The sequence below is a fragment of the Opisthocomus hoazin genome, chromosome 4, assembly GCF_030867145.1.
Source record: "Opisthocomus hoazin isolate bOpiHoa1 chromosome 4, bOpiHoa1.hap1, whole genome shotgun sequence".
Taxonomy (NCBI): Eukaryota; Metazoa; Chordata; class Aves; order Opisthocomiformes; family Opisthocomidae; genus Opisthocomus; species Opisthocomus hoazin.
The window spans coordinates 12099031-12115486 of NC_134417.1; the positions used below are offsets into that span (position 1 = coordinate 12099031).

Consider the following 16456-nt stretch of genomic DNA (forward strand, 5'->3'; position numbering starts at 1 on the left):
TTTTGAATAATGGCTAAATTGCTAACACTGAAGAGGTAACTGTATTACACCAGACATAATTTTGCGTATGGACTATCATGTCTATCTTTTTTTTAAAAAAAAGGAAAAAATATTTTATATGGTGAAGACAGGTATGTCCTCACAGTTCAGGAAGAGCCTGAAAATCAAAAATCAGCATCCTTGACAAAAAGAATAGAAAATGAAAGGTTGCTCTTTCATAGTTTACTCAAAATGGTCCTTTACTAGAACAATTAGTAAGTAGGCTTACAGTATCTAGGAGGTCCAATTGGTTATTACATTTGTTTTTGAATTATATATTTGAAATTTGTTATTACGAACAAAACATTTTGAAGAATTGAAGTGCAGAAATAATGTAATTTAAACATTACTCTGTTCATTCTGATATGCTGAATATCAAAAGTTCAAAATTTTGGTTCTCCCCAGCAATTCAAAAATTGTGTACTGTAGTCTCCTGAAAATGTACATTGGGGGAAGATTAATAAAATATTTGATGTACTAGGCTTTCGTTTGTGCATGATGTAGTCTGGTAGATGTGATACACTAATTAACAATGTAAGCAAGAAGTTAACCATGGCAGACAAGCCTCAATGCTGCACTTGCATGGAGAAATCTTGAGCGACGCAGAACCAATTTATAACAGATTTTTTTTTTGTTTTTGTTTTTTTCTTTTTCAGGCAAGATGATTATGTCGTTTGAAATGAAGCTAGGCTGGGGCAAAGCTGTACCTATACCACCACATCCAATATACATTCCACCTTCTATGATGGAGCATACACTCCCGCCTCCTCCGTCAGGACTGCCTTTTAATGCCCAGCCCAGGGAGAGATTGAAGAATCCTAATGCTCCAATGTTACCGCCACCAAAAAACAAGGAAGATTTTGAGAAGGTAACTTACAGTACCCTGGGCCATATCTCATTGTTAAATACTGCATCTGTGACAGTATTTCAGTGGCTTCGTAGATTTGCATTGTTCAGGCTGACTTTGGCGGCCCTTAGTGTACAACCTCGCTGGCTCCCTGCTGTAGCCTGAGGGAACCTGCTTAATTCCTGAGGCTCTGTTTCATGTCCGTGTTAGGCTACAGTATATTTGGTCTTGATTTATTTTAGTTCTGCTTTAAATCTGGCTATCATTTTCCCCCTCCAGGCTCCCTGGATTTTTTTCTCCTACGTCCCCCCTTTTGTTGGCTGCCAAATTGCAGTATCTAAATTGTTTTCTTTAGAGAAAATACTACGTTTTAATTTGGGTAGCAGTATTTTTACACTAGAGGAGTTGATGTATTTTGTGTAGAAGGTAATTAATCTGGACATTGAGTAAGTATTTTATGCTACTTATGGAGTCAGTTTTCAAACTTTTTTTCTGGACTATTAGCTGATTAAAAAGGGTAAGTATCTTGTAATCACAAACCAACTTGATTTACACTTGTAAGAATTTGTTGATTCTTTGAATGACACTTAAATGTTAGGGCTGTTATTTGTGAGACTTGGGAATAAAGTAATACCAGCATGATCCAAGTCAAATAGTTTAGAATCTTTTCATAAATTTAAGAACTCCTTTCTTAATTATATTCAGCGTAGTACCTATTCAGTGCATCAATGTACATTCTGACAGGAATGTTCTGATACTTTGCAATTAGTGAACCTTTACAGTTCACTGACACAATCATTTGCATTTTGTGTAATTGCTTAGTTATAACTTCACAGCAGTGATTGCCTGCAAAATTTGTGATAGATGTGTAGTATTTTCATTGCATATGTATATTTTTGCTTGTTACTTGTTAACAATACTCACATATTCTATGTTTATTATCTGATGTGACTTCATATACAGACTCTGTCGCAAGCCATAGTCAAAGTGGTTATCCCAACAGAAAGGTACATATTTTTCTTTATTATTACTGATCTAAATATAGAAAATTTCCCCTTCGGATTTTTAAAGAAAAATGGTGATGTTGAGGAAAAGGTAATGGCTTGACTGAGCAATGGTTCTTCATGACACTTGGGAGAAATGTGTGTCGTTTACAGTGTTATTACTCATATCTTAATGACTCTTTTTTTTAGTGAGGATGGATTTAAGTAATTATCTTTGGCATTGAATTTGAGCACTAGAAATAGTTGCAGAGTAGTGAAGCTAACTAGTGAACACTAGGATGAAATAACAGCTTATCCGAGAGACGCTGTAGAGGTCCTGACGTGAACCTCCGAGTACTTCATAGCTAGGATGCAGCTGTCTCCAGTGTGGTACTGTGTGGGGTTTTTTTACTTTCCTTTTTTTTTTTCTTCTTTTTTACTTGTACAATTTATAACCAATTCACTTAAAAATCAGGTTTGATTTCTGGTTTTGTTTGTTTGTTTGTTTTGTTTAATGCCCAATGGTTAATAAATTTAGTTTCTGAAAGAGGTAGTTCTGTATTGCAAGAGTATTTCTGGTCCCAGTCAGTGCTCTTACCTTCACGCTAGTCTAGGTATACTCTTGCTCAGTTAAGCTAAAACCTTTTCCCAAACATAGGAACACAACACTGTTTTAAAAGTAAATAAGCACAAAAGATTACCAAATTCTCTTTGACATTGGCCTTGGTGAGCAACACCAGCTGAACTGTCTGCGGCAGCGGGGGACCAGGAAAACATCATGGGATGGATTGGGAAAGTATACAGTTTTTGACCAGACATTGGTACGATCGGCTCCAATAAATGTGGTTTTATTATAACTGAAAAAAATTTTTTTGTTGGCCAACTTAAGCTAAATGACATTTTAAAATAATGCACTTAAAGCTATCATCTTTTTTTACTACACTGTTTTAATTGTCACAAAGTCCCTTTTTTTTTTTGCGTGTGGGGGGAAGAAAGATTTGTGAAGCATTATAATAGTATATGAACATATTTCTCAATAGATGCTCAAATGCACTGCTATTTTTTATGAGATTTTAGGACAGTACAATTTTTGTTGGGTAGAGACATGAATAATTAGGGTGACCCACAGGAGTTGATTCTGAGTAGTAGGACAAATAGTTGTAAAAATGTACAGTGCTTACAGAGTAATTAGCTTTCAGAGAAAAGTATGTTTCCATTTTATTTACTGCAGCATTTTGAAAGCTCACGTGACAAGAAAAGCTCATATTAATTGAACTGTATGTGAAAACCCTTAATTTTTTTTTTCCTGGTGACTTTCAAAGATGCTAATGACAACTGCTAAGACTACTACACAGTGCATCGCATTGTGCAAAAATTTCGACTGACTTCAGTGGCTAGTAGAAGACCTCAAGTTTTTTTCTGAGAAATTCACTTTCACGTAGTCAAGTGTTATGTTTACCGAAAGGCGTGTAACATGCTCTTGCAGATATGGGATGTCCTGAACCTTTTTTCACACATCTGAGCTCTTTCCAAAGCAGATGTTGTTCTTCAAGCATAAGCTGCTCTTACGCAACTTTATTGTACTCGATGGAAGAAAAATTAGGTGAAAAGCAGTGCCATGGTTCTGCAGGAAGCCAGAAATGATCACATTGAACTTGTCTTAAAGTAAATTAATGGTGTAATAGCTCAGAGGCTTGAAAGCCAATTGTAAATTTTTTTCTCATGGATTTTTTTTCAAATACAGTTCATATAACAAAAGTCTTGCTGGTTAGACTTTCAGAACACTGCTTTAAATAAAATCAGTACAGAATTATTGAGACTATGTTCTCTTTACAATGTTTCATGGATTATAAAAAGCAAACAGGAAAACTGAGCTGTAGGTAGCTGTTTGGATTTTTGTGTAATATTTGAGGCAAATGTAGGTTTAATGCTAGTTGATATAAAACAGAGCATTTGCTAAGTTTGCAGATGGCAGGGGCAGGTTTTTGTTACTTTTTTAAGTTGACTTTTTTTGATCTAGTGCATTATATCTGTGGCAGAACATTGAATACTTGTACAAAATAATAACCTCGTTACTAAGAAGTAATAGAAAAATCTGCAACTTTTCAATGTAACAATTTTTGAATTTTAATAATTTAAAAAGCTGCTAAAAGGAAATCTCATGAGATGCACGTGAAGAACCAATATCCATTTGTTACATCTAAGAAATTAAGTTTTAAACTGTAAAAATCTGTATTTTTTTTTTGTTTGCATCACATTCAAAGGACACATGCTGTGAAGCTTTTGATATATGTAGATAATCTACATTTGAAAATTCAGGATCCCGTTTCCAAAAAACCCCAAAAGGTTGGAGACTGAAGATCACTATTCTTTATAAAACTTATATGACTGTCTCCTGTTAGCGTGCGTATAAGTGGCTCTGCATTTTAAGATGTGGCTTGAAAAATGTGCATTTCGCATCTGCTTCTTGCCTGTCTCAGGATGTAGTGCTGAATGAAAGGAATACAGATTTTTTTTTTTTTTTTTTTAAATTGTGATTTAGTTCATTTGAGTGTATGAGGGAGGAAACTCTGGATGGTATGAGATGAAATGATGGACAGTTTTGTTCTATGCTAATAGTTGAGTCAGGAGGTTATCTAAATATAATAAAACTGTTGCCTTGTTTGGCATCAAGAGGGCTATTTGCTGTTTCTTTCATACTTGAATAGTTTGAAAGCTGAATGCAGTTTCTATTGAATATTCAAAAGTATGTGTGTTTGATTTTGAGCATAATATGCAGCCACTTGTTCCTCTGTAGAACTTTAGCTAACACTTCGGTCTTAGTTCTAGACAATTTAGGTGAGGACTTAGTTTTTGATAGTTAATTGTACTTCGGTGTTCAGTTGCCTATTTTTATGCTTAAAGACTACTAAGCTTCTCCTAAGCAAGAGATGGTTGTAGGCTAAGCTGTGGAAAATCAGGAATGAGGCCTCCTCTTAAATTCTTACTCCACCACTCCTAGGGATGTTTTTATTTAGAATGCCCGTGTCTATGATGCAAGGCTGTAACATGTTCCACATTACCTTATCTCTTACACAGTTTTCTTAACAATACAGCAAAATAATCTCCTGCACAGTTGTAGTATCTTAGGTGGAGTGTAGTTTTATATAGTGTTAGGTCTGAATCAATTTTTCTTTAACTGTGTTGTTGTTGTAGGAATTTGCTCGCTTTGATACATCGAATGATAGAGTTTGTGGTACGGGAAGGGCCTATGTTTGAAGCCATGATCATGAACCGAGAAATCAACAATCCAATGTTCAGGTGCTTACTACTTTGCTTGGATTTCAATTAGCACTAACTATTTTCACTGTTGCTAATATTTTGCATTTCTGAAATACTAAGAAGAGTTGTTTTTACTATGTCTATCTTTATGTGCAGATTTAAATTTTACAAATTGTACAAATGCTTATGCTATCTTTTTATGAAGACTGCACTTTTATTCCAGTTGCTAGTAATGTGTACATATAAATAAATACTGTATACACGCTATAAAATACGTTTGTACATATATGAAAATATATTTAAAATAATATTACGTTTAACGTCTACTTTTCTGAGGGATTCAAAGTCATCAGTGGAAGCAGTAGCATTGTTTTTAAAAAAAGAAAATAATCTCCCCCAAAACAGACAGACTAACTCAATGTAAAGTCCGGTCTTCCTGGAGCCGAAGTTCTAACCTTTAGCAAGAGCTGGGAGTCATTTTTCTTTGATATTAGTGGAATAAACTTCAGCTGACATAATGAAGTTGTCAGAATTTCCAGCTCTTGTCATTAAAGGAACAAAAAAGGATCAATTTCCAAATTTCTTGTGAAATACATTTTCTGGAAAACTTTTTCAGGGAAATAATCAGTGACCTTTTAAAAATGTTTTATTTGCAGTAAGGTTAAAGTGCTTCATTTTTATATACAAATTGAGAAAATATGCAAAAATATCCTGGCCATTAAAAATGAGGTGCTTTCCCTCTCCCCCCGATCCTGTCAGAGTGTTGTGATGGACAGTTTACTGGTGGAAGACTTAAAATCATGTAGTATTCAATTCTGAGCAACCCAACCCAACTGTACAGCTAAGAGTTCCTGCACCACTTATGCTGAGATTACGTTTGCTCCTGTAGTGACTCTTTGCACTGATGATTCTTCTACTTTGCTGTGGGGCTGCTCAGTCGTTCTTTCTCACCCTGTGTATTCTGCCTCTGTCTTCTGAGAAATGCTGTGCGTTTGTGGAATTCTTCCCTGTGTTTGTGTGTGGAGCACTTGCATTTGTCCTGCACAGCTGTGCTGCAGCTGTACTCAATTTTAGCTACCTTGAGTTCACTCGGTAGCTGAGGTGGGACTCTGAACAGGGTTTAGTTAGTTTTTATTTATTACTTCCTTTGAATTTGCTTCAGTTAAATAATTTGTGATATGTTCTCTGTCTTTTCTTTGCTCTTTGGTTTAGGTTTTTATTTGAAAACCAGACTCCAGCCCATGTATATTATAGATGGAAGCTTTATTCAATTCTTCAGGCAAGTAGAATTTTAGTGACAATTGATAAGTTCAAGCATAATGAAATAAAGGAACACCAAACTAAAAATACTTCTCTTTTTTTGTAGGGAGATGCTCCAACCAAGTGGAGGACAGAAGATTTCCGTATGTTCAAAAATGGATCATTTTGGAGGCCACCACCATTGAATCCATACTTGCATGGCATGTCAGAAGAGCAAGAAACAGAAGCATTTGTGGAGGAACCCAACAAGAAGGGTGCACTTAAGGAAGAGTATGAACTTCCATCAATTTGTAGTGTTGTTTTAACTGATAATCTGCTTGGGTTTTTTCCTGTTGTGTTGTTGCAGTTAGAAGACATCATCCCTAGAATGTTACTGTGCTTGTCATAGTATTCCTTAGAAACTCTCTTAACCTTGGTGCTTTTCATTTGTCTGTTTTTTTGATGGTAGTTGTTGCTAAAGATGTTCTGGATTTGGTTAGATTTATCAGCATTGAACAGCGAGTCCTTTCAGTCGATTGTTATTAACCCTTTAGTTGAAGGGGATTGGGAAGATGAGAGCTTTCCTGCATTTTCTGTTCCTGTCTGTTGGTAGGGGTATATAGCACCTTGCTCAACATTGTTATGATCTCGTGAACTAAACAGTTATTCTAATCTTTAACTTATTGATGCTGTTCACCAGAAATTAAAATTGGGAGCAATTGTTAATAAGCAGGAAGAGACAGATCATCTCAGTTCTTTGCTGTGAATTTTAAGTGTGGTGGGGGTGACTATGGTAGTGGAAATACATTGTTCCAACCGTTTTCTTAGTATGTGGAATTTCTTCTTGTTTTATTTTTTCTGTCATAGTTATGATGCCAGTTATGGTCCTGGAGATTTTAATACAGAATTTATTTCATGTATGTTCTTTATGAAAAGCTCAAAAAGATATTATTTTGAGAGTGTTCTATATATATGGACGTCAGGGAAAAACCTGAAATAATTGCTTCTTACTAGCTTTCTGAATCTAATGTTTCTCATTCCACAGCAGAAATTACTTGCATGCTTTAGATTTATCCATTTTGATTTAGGCTTAAACTAAATCCGAAAAGATAATTACTTTATTAGAGATACTGATCGGCTGCATTAGGTATTTCTCGGTTATTTTTCCTTGATTTCTGTATGTAGTCAAGACTTAAGTGGGAGTTTTTTTGCACTTTGTTTATTTAGGTAATGTGGATGCATATGCTTATGAGTCACAAAAAAACCCAGGCAATAGAATATAAAAATATTTAAAATTGCTTTTGTCCTAAAGATTGAAAAATCAAAAACATCATTGAATAGAAATTCCCCAAAGTACTGCTAATTTTATATTGAAAGTATTAAAATTCCTGATATTTCAGACAGAGGGACAAATTAGAGGAAATTCTGCGTGGATTAACACCTCGGAAGAATGATATTGGTGATGCAATGGTTTTCTGTCTAAATAATGCGGAAGCTGCTGAAGAAATTGTAGACTGCATTACAGAATCATTGTCCATTCTGAAGACTCCTCTTCCGAAGAAGGTGTGGAGATTTTCTATAATCTGTAGAGGTCACTTAACAGCACGTGCAGATAGTTTACAAGCATTATTTCAGTGAGTTTCAGAGAGCGTTGAGGTTTTGTGTTAAAATGTGGGCTTGAATTTAAGTATGCTTTTTTCCCTGTGGGATTTTGTTACATATTTTTACTCTTTCTGAACGTGCTTGTAAATAATGTTCTGCCTTACTGTGAAGTTGAAAACAGCAAAATGCAAAGAAGAAAATAAAAATTGGAATGCCATGACCTGTCCTCTGTAATGCTATGTAATACCATGTTACAGTGGCTAGTACCTTGTAGCGTAACAGGGGGCTGGTTGCCTTTTAGCATGTTTATTAACAATATGGCTGCGTTACACTTAGTTCTAATTTGATACTTCCAGATAGTATAAACTATCTTGTATCCTTTCTGGAAAAATGCATAGGTTTTCAGGATAATTTAAACTCTAGAATTACCTGAATTTGAACGTTCTTTATTGTAGATTGCAAGATTGTATCTGGTATCGGATGTGTTATACAACTCTTCAGCTAAAGTTGCCAATGCTTCCTACTATAGAAAATTGTAAGTAAAATATTTTATGTGATTAATTTAAAAAAAAATCCTATATTCAGTTTTGTGCATGTCTGGATAAATGTGATTGTAGGGAAATGCACACTTTGAGGATACTGTTACGACGCTGATGCTATTTATATCTCTTTGCATGAAGATCTGTAAGATGTGGCATGTTAGTGCAATGGATTGTTTTGTAATGCAAAAAACTGTATATATCCCATGCAAAGTATCGCTTGCATGGAACCTCATAGAGGTGAGAATAACTTGTGCCTCTTTACAGAAAGAAAGTCTGTAGATAATGTTCAAGATACGGTATAGCAAATAATCCATGCAAAATATCAATTTTTGAAATAGATTTTTTTTGATTAAAAGGTGTTTTTTAATTCTCCGTGAAGTTTGTAGAACTTAGAAGGGGGTTATGTACTTTGTTTCTAAGGTGCTGAGCAAAATTCTGGAAAAATGTCCAAGGCGGAGAAAATTTCTCTATTTAGATATTTGATTGTGTCTGCTTCCTGGAGTCTTTAATGTTACGATAGCATGATGGGGAATATTCAGCATGTTACAAAACTCTCGCAATTGCAAATGGTGTTTCTTGTTGCAGTGTCTCTTTGCTGTGCCAGTTTATTTTTTGCACATTGAGAGAAGCTCAAGGGAAGCTAGGCAACTGTTACTCACTGTGCTTTCATTGGGGGCCTCATTGAGTCAATTAGAGTAGAAACATAGCTAAGAATTTTTTAAAAATACAAATTGAATTTTGAGACAGTTCTTTCATCGTATGTAAGGTTTAAAACTCCTTTTATCCTCCTCCAGTCTTTCCAGGCTGTATAAAGAGACTGCAGCAGATGTGAAGATCTCCCTTCACAGTTCTGTTGTCCAAGTTGATTTACTATGTAGTAATCATACTGGCTTTGTAGTTCAGTTCCTGGCTACTATAGGGATCAGAATCTTGTGCTTTTGAGTCCTGTGTCCCAGGTATTTTCGTTAATTATGTATGTCTGCAAAACATACATTACAAAGTTTAACTAAAGAAATGTATATGTTTAATTCTAGTTTTGAAACAAAATTATGTCAGATATTCTCTGATCTCAATGCTACTTACCGTACAATACAAGGCCATTTACAGTCTGAAAATTTCAAGGTATGTATTTCATTGTTACTTACGTGACATAGAAGTCAAATAAATAGATGTTTCTGCCCAAGAGATTGCATAGTATGATAGGTGGCTTACACATCAAGCTTCCTAATTTAGCTTTTTTTTCTTTTAAAATAAATTTTCTCTCTTGCAAAGGTAGCCTTAAAATTAAGGAAGAAAATTAGCGTCTAACAGCTAAAGTTTACTGGTAAATATATACTTGTGGAGTTGAGAGGATTTCTATTTAGTATTTGAATTGCAAACAAGGCCTCCTAGCTTTCTGATTATTTTTGGACCACCTATATTTGAATTTCAAAAATAAATTTGGGCTGTTCAGTGTGGAAAGAAACTGCTGGACATAACAGCATAAAGTTACCTTTTAACATTTTTGTGATAGGCTTTATTTTTTGAGGTCTGATAAGCAGTCTGACCCATGGGTAGTGTGGATTTTTGAGATCAAGTGCTCTGCTTCTCACCATTCTCATGTTCAGCCTAGCTTTTACTCCTCCCTGTTTTAAAGATGCCTCTACAGTTTTTTTTTTTTTTTTTTTTAATCAGAAGCTTTAAATACAAAGCTTACAGTGTAGTTAGTTTTTCTGTACTAAGGTCTTTGTCCTGGTTGTCCTACCTTCTCTTCTCCCAGTTGCTCTAGATGGAGAATCAGTTTTAGTTTTCCGCTATTCTAAAACTTTGTGTTAGATTCTGTGGTAAGGACAGGCAGTAGAATTTTTTTATATCTACATCTCCAGCTATATTTAATATGTCAAGCTTGAGATGAAGCCTGTAATTTCAAATATAATTCTACAAAAAAAAAATAGGAACATATTTTAGTTCAATGATATGAATAAGCCACTATTAGTTTTAGTTACTTTATTCTACAGAGAGAAATCTATTTTCTGTAGCATTTATGAACATCTAGGCAGAAAGAAATTTACTACCGGGATAGGAACTGTGAACAGCTGAAATTGATAATGTAACAGGAATTTAAAGAAAAAGTGAGACTGAAGTGAGATTTTTCAAAACATAGTTCCTATATGAATATTTTTGTAAAATTACAAGTCTTGCCGAACATGGTATCATTGTAATATACTCCAGTATGGAACTATTTAGGAGTAGCTGTCTACAGTAGTAGTTCTCTGTGGTGTATTTCCGATCGCTTAAAATTTCTTAATACAAATTTATTAACATTTTTTTCCTATTGCTTCTAGCAACGGGTAATGACGTGCTTCCGAGCATGGGAAGACTGGGCGATCTATCCAGAACCATTTCTGATCAAACTACAGAATATTTTCTTGGGGCTTGTAAATATAATGGAAGATAAAGAAACAGAGGTGAGTGACCTGGGTAGTGATGCTAGCAGATGGTGAGGAAAAACGTGTAGATATAAAATAGGACTGACAAGGATCATTTTGATATCCCTGTTAGGGTGAATAAACCTCTTTTTTTTTCCTCTGAATCCTTGCTATTAAATACAGATGTAACAGATACTTTCAGATGCAAATACTGTTCAATCTGTTTATGCATTTGTTGCTTGTAGATTAGGTGCTGTGATGGAGTTATGTTGTGAAACCATTTCAGAACAAAGACTAGTGCAGGTATTTCCTTTGTATTGGAAATACTCTAGTATCTGTCTGTGAATTTTTGAGTTAGAATTTCAGGCACTAATTTTAATTTCTGAGAGTTCTAAATAGCCAGCCACCTCGCTACCTGAATCATGCACTTTGTTTTTGTGTGAGCGTCGCACTTGGATGTAAGAGAGCCATCTGAGCTTTGTTAGTTTGAGGGGAAGGTTGTGATAGATCATGTACACTGGTGATGCTCTACTTTGACCTTTGCTGTGTTGTGTTAGAGCAGTAATTGCTAACTTTGTAGTTACGCTACAGCATTTATCTCTCTGGGTTTTTTTTTTCTTTTGTTTTTGTTTGATAGAGGTTATTTTAAACAGGCTATGAAGCGAGTTTTAGTTATTGCATACATAGTATAAATTATTATTCGGTATTTTGGAGCTCTAGGCTTAAAATTTCTGGAATACTGTTAGGACTGAGTGAATGTGTACTTATCTGTTTACAGTTATGTATAAATATTATTTAAGAGAATCGAGAGAGTGGACACTATTAAATGGATGTATGTTTGGGTTAAGTTCATTTTGTAACTCTGTGGAAATCTGCCTTTCAGAACAGCAGGAGGGAGACCTACGGTATAATTGGAAGATTAGTTTATTTCCCTTAGCAGTAGGGTTGGGTGAGTGTGCACATATGAAGGACAGTGCCTGTACCTAACAAGTTAGAATATGTAGGTGTATTTTATCATTCAGGTGTGTTCCTTAAGTTTGCATTCCTGCTGAATAGTTCATTTCTGTCAGTTGTTCAGATTAGTGGTTCTCGGGGAGTCTTTCATATGTAGTAAGTATAATTGATCTGACTAATTGGCGTATTTTGAGCTAAACCTCTGCTTAATGTCTCTTCTTTTGTATATAGGCATTGCAAAGCTTCCAGTACATCGTGAACAAATTCCAAGTTCTTGCTTATAATTTTTTTATAGGAGGATATTGTCATATTTTTCCTCTGCAATAAGCAGGTGTATATGGTAGCAAAAATTGTTAAAGTTGAGGTTTTGGGTTTCAGGTGTTTTTAAAGCTACTCCTTTTTTAAAGAAATAATCAGTAATTGGAAAAGTAAAGAAAAGTGATGTAGATTTGTTCTTGAAATAACGAGTTGTTATTTGCTTTCAGGAAGTACCAGATGATCTTGATGGTGCTCCCATTGAGGAAGAGCTTGATGGTGCTCCACTAGAGGATGTGGATGGAATTCCTATTGATGCTGCTCCTATTGATGATCTGGATGGAGTCCCAATTAAATCGCTGGACGATGATCTTGATGGAGTTCCTTGTACGAAATGTTTCAACTTTACTTTCAATTTGAATCTTCAATTTTTGATTTTTTTTTTTTTTTTCCCCACGAGTAGTTTTTATATGTACAGCCAAGAATTAATGTGGCATGTAGGTTTGTAAAACGCTGAATTGATTAATTTTAATTTGTTCTAGGAAGTATTAGTTTAAAAACAGCTTTTAGATTGTAATTGCTTCAGAGACACAGTAGGTGTCTACTGATGTTATGCACATCAGGTTCCAAATCCTAATTTCTTTTCTTTGCAAATAATAATGGTATCATATGCTCCAGTATTGAAATCTGATTGTAATATTAGGATTTTTCCATTTGAACTTTTGAAGAGCTTTGGAAATCATTTTTCTGCATCTCTTTTCTCCAACAGTGGATGCGGCTGAAGACTCAAAAAAGAATGAGCCTATATTTAAAGTTGCCCCTTCAAAGTGGGAAGCGGTGGATGAATCAGAACTGGAAGCTCAAGGTTTGTTTTCAAAGTATATACTAAACTAAAACACTTCCCTAAGTAAACTGAAAGCTTAATGTCACTTACCTATTTCATGATTATTTTCAGCTTATCTGTTTAAAAGTGCTAATATGATTTCTGTAGTAATACAGTAGGATTTTCAATTGTAACTTCTTTTTCTGGTTATAACTTCAGTGAATATAGTAGTGTATTCTGGTTTTGTTATTCTACTTCAATAACCTGCCAATCTTTAAAAATAATTTCCAGTTCATTAAGAATAAATATTGAAAAAAAATCTAGGTATGCAGTTGGCAGTCTTTCTAAATATTTGTTTGGAAGAGAAGATTTTACAGACTGACAAATACTTGGCTGCTTTTGAAGGATTTACTGAAACATGATACGCAATGTAAATAAATAGCTCTGTAAATAGTAAATACTCCGATAACATGCAGTTTTGAGTGTTTATATAAAATAGTCTGTATTAAGTGATAGATTCTGGTAAATTTTTATCACATTGTAATTTTTATTATATCTACAAATATTAATTTTCGGAGTAAGTGATAGCTCTTTCTGTTGTTGAAATTATCTTACTGTCTCTTCCAGCCGTTACTACTTCGAAGTGGGAACTTTTTGACCAACATGAAGAATCTGAGGAGGAAGAAATTCAAAAGTAAATACTTTTTTCATTCTGATTAAAACATATTAATTTTCTGCCTGTGAGGTTGAGTGGAACTCCCTGTAAGATAGATATGGATATATATATGTATGTGTGTCTTTTAACAGCAGAATAAAAATGAAATTTTGAAAGAAGGATAATAAAGTGAAGAAACATGAGGATTTCGGTGCAGCATGCTTTCAACCCCCATAATTGTTTTCCAACATGATAACAATGCTACTGAAAGGTGTAATTTAACTGTAATCTTTAAATTGGTGCTGATTTGATAATGTCAAATAGTAAGAGCTAAGTTAGTAGTATTTTACAGTTTGGAAATCTTGGTGTCAGATGTGTATGAATGTATCTAAACCTCTGCCTTTTGCTTTTGAGACAAACACAGTGAATAATGTTCTGATGAATGTGTCTCTCTGGATGCTAATAGACTCCATGCCATCTGTTGTTTTTGAGCATTCTTTTATCTTGTTCTTCAGGCAGTTGAGAGAATCTATTAGTAATACTTTAAATATCTCACTGCATTGCATGTAGTACTGCAGCACTCTTGTGGCCAGTCTGGGAATGTAATTGTGAATGTCTGTCGTGTCTCAGGTTTGTCTCCAAAAAGCGAAAGTGTAGTAAATTTTGTTCTATAAAACTTACTTTATCTATAAAGCATGAGTACAGCACTTAAAGAGATTTTATTGAGACAGTGGACTTGTTTTGTAGCTGACTTAGATATGGATTTGGTGATTGTAAATTTCAAGAATTCTTCTGCACTCTGTTTATATGAAAGGTGTAAATTATCTGAGTAATAAAAACTAATGATTTAATTAAATGAAAATGGTAAGATACCTGTCTCCCAGGTGGAGTCTGTTTTGTAGCTGCAGACTTTTACAGAACATAATCTTACTTAACAGATTTCAAAACTAGCAACTGATCATAGAAACTAAGTAGGAGAGATGGTAAATTTTGGAACACATAATTTTCTTAAATATATACGTATCGGTTAATTCTTTGTTTTCTGTAAAGTCAAGAAGAAGAAAGTGAAGATGAGGAAGACACTCAGAGTTCTAAGTCAGAAGAGCAACACATGTATTCCAATCCTATTAAAGAAGAAATGCCCGAGTCCAAGTCATCAGTCAAATATTCAGAAATGAGTGAAGAAAAACGTGCCAAACTCCGAGAGATAGAGGTTAGCATGTGGCGTTTTGTGCCACCCATCTGTATTTTTCCAATCCCCCCGCCCCGAGTTCTCAACATATAATAGGGAGTTATATTTACTGAATTAATTGTAGTCTTATTATATAGTGGGATTTCTTCATCCAGTGTGTTTTTATAAAGATATGTTTGTTTACAGCCTTGTCTTGCCTTGTTTTTGCTTTCAGAATGATGCAGGAAAAAATGAAAAATTGAGTAAGGGGATATTGCATGTTGAGAATTACTCTTCTTTTTCAGTACCACTGATAGCCTTGGATTGCTAGGCTTCCTCTACACTTTCTGCCTCTTGGCAAATGGGAGTGACTTTTGGGTGTGGCCTTAGTCCTATGCCTTTCTTGTTCTCTCTGTCTCTTGCCTTGAAGTGTCTGTCTTTTATTGCATTTAAAAGTTGCTCTTTTCACTGTGTCAGCCATCAAATAAAGTAGACGCAACTAAACCAGGTGGTCCTGGAAATGGGGCATTTTAATTGAAGACATGCAGCTTATAGGGCTTACTCGTTCTTTTATCTTTTCTCCAAGCATAGTTGTTAGTATAGGTGTTAAGGTTGATGAGCACAGATTCTTAAGTCTTCATGCTGGCTTCTAAGCTTGTGGTTGACTGAGAAGGTAACTAGAACTTAAATTTAGCATGAGCTTTGTCTACCAGTGAAGCCTTTCTGTCATACAGTGCTGTGCAAAAACAGGTATAAAATTGCATGCTACTTGCCACCTTGTATTCAGTATTAAAACCCATGATACACTGAATACTGAAATTCTTGTACCTTCTGTTCCGTGCATTAAAATGATATTAAGAAGCTACCAAACTACTTATTGCAGTTGTAGCATGTCCAAGTGACAGGTTATAATCTGGGTAATGCTTTGAAGGTGGGATTATGGCTGCCTACCTATTTTTGCAGTAATGTACTAGTTAGCTAAAATCAGACATTAGCAAAGCCCCATAATGTTGTTTTACGATGTACAAGTAATAATATTTTAAAATGTCACAACTGTTGTTTCTTGCAAATATGCTTCTATTTAATAATTGAGATTATTAAAATTGATGGACTATAGCTAAGCACTTAGAAACCTCTTGCTTTGCGTAGCAGTTTGAAAGTTCATGAGGCATAGCCATTTGAAGTGAGTAGATTCTGAATTTGAGAAAAGCTAAATGGGATTTATGTCTGAGTTGACGCATGGTGGCAGTAGTTCTGTAGAAAACATATGATGTTAGACTTACCAAAGCACAAGTGAAACTAGTTTTCATTTTGCTGTAATGATGATTGTAGCGGTTATGGAAAGGGCTCCTTTCAGACTGAGTAGCTGTTTTATAGATGTTAATCCTGGCAGTTGTGGATGCAAATTGGGAAGTGATTTACTTCAGCCATTGTCAATTTTACATACACTGCACAAATGTTGTAAGTTCTTTAGTCAATGTATTCTGTCTGTAACAGTTTTAGGTGGTAAATATTTGAGACTTTCAATTTACAATTTGATGGCATGTTGCCATCTTCATTCTTTGTGGTAAATTGGCATCTCTTTGTCAGACTTTTGGAACTGCCAGAAAAGGATTGTAATTTTTTTTCATTTTCAGAACATTTCAGACACTATGTAGAAGGACTTAAAATTTCTCC

At 34.8% G+C, this 16456-nt stretch overlaps 1 protein-coding gene across 2 annotated transcripts in view; it reads left to right on the plus strand.

Moving 5' to 3' along the window:
• Nucleotides 1-16456, plus strand: part of U2SURP (U2 snRNP associated SURP domain containing) — a 47039-nt gene that overhangs the window by 18347 nt on the left and 12236 nt on the right. The window contains exons 12-24 of one of the 2 annotated variants that reach the window (XM_075418013.1): nt 696-907; nt 1850-1893; nt 5065-5169; nt 6343-6409; nt 6497-6660; nt 7770-7932; nt 8427-8506; nt 9548-9635; nt 10838-10960; nt 12361-12517; nt 12900-12995; nt 13581-13647; nt 14659-14821. In XM_075418013.1, the coding sequence (XP_075274128.1) occupies nt 696-907; nt 1850-1893; nt 5065-5169; nt 6343-6409; nt 6497-6660; nt 7770-7932; nt 8427-8506; nt 9548-9635; nt 10838-10960; nt 12361-12517; nt 12900-12995; nt 13581-13647; nt 14659-14821 (1529 nt within the window). Of the gene's footprint in view, nt 1-695; nt 908-1849; nt 1894-5064; nt 5170-6342; nt 6410-6496; nt 6661-7769; nt 7933-8426; nt 8507-9547; nt 9636-10837; nt 10961-12360; nt 12518-12899; nt 12996-13580; nt 13648-14658; nt 14822-16456 lie in introns of those variants that run through there. The other variant, XM_075418014.1, reaches the window with a different exon arrangement.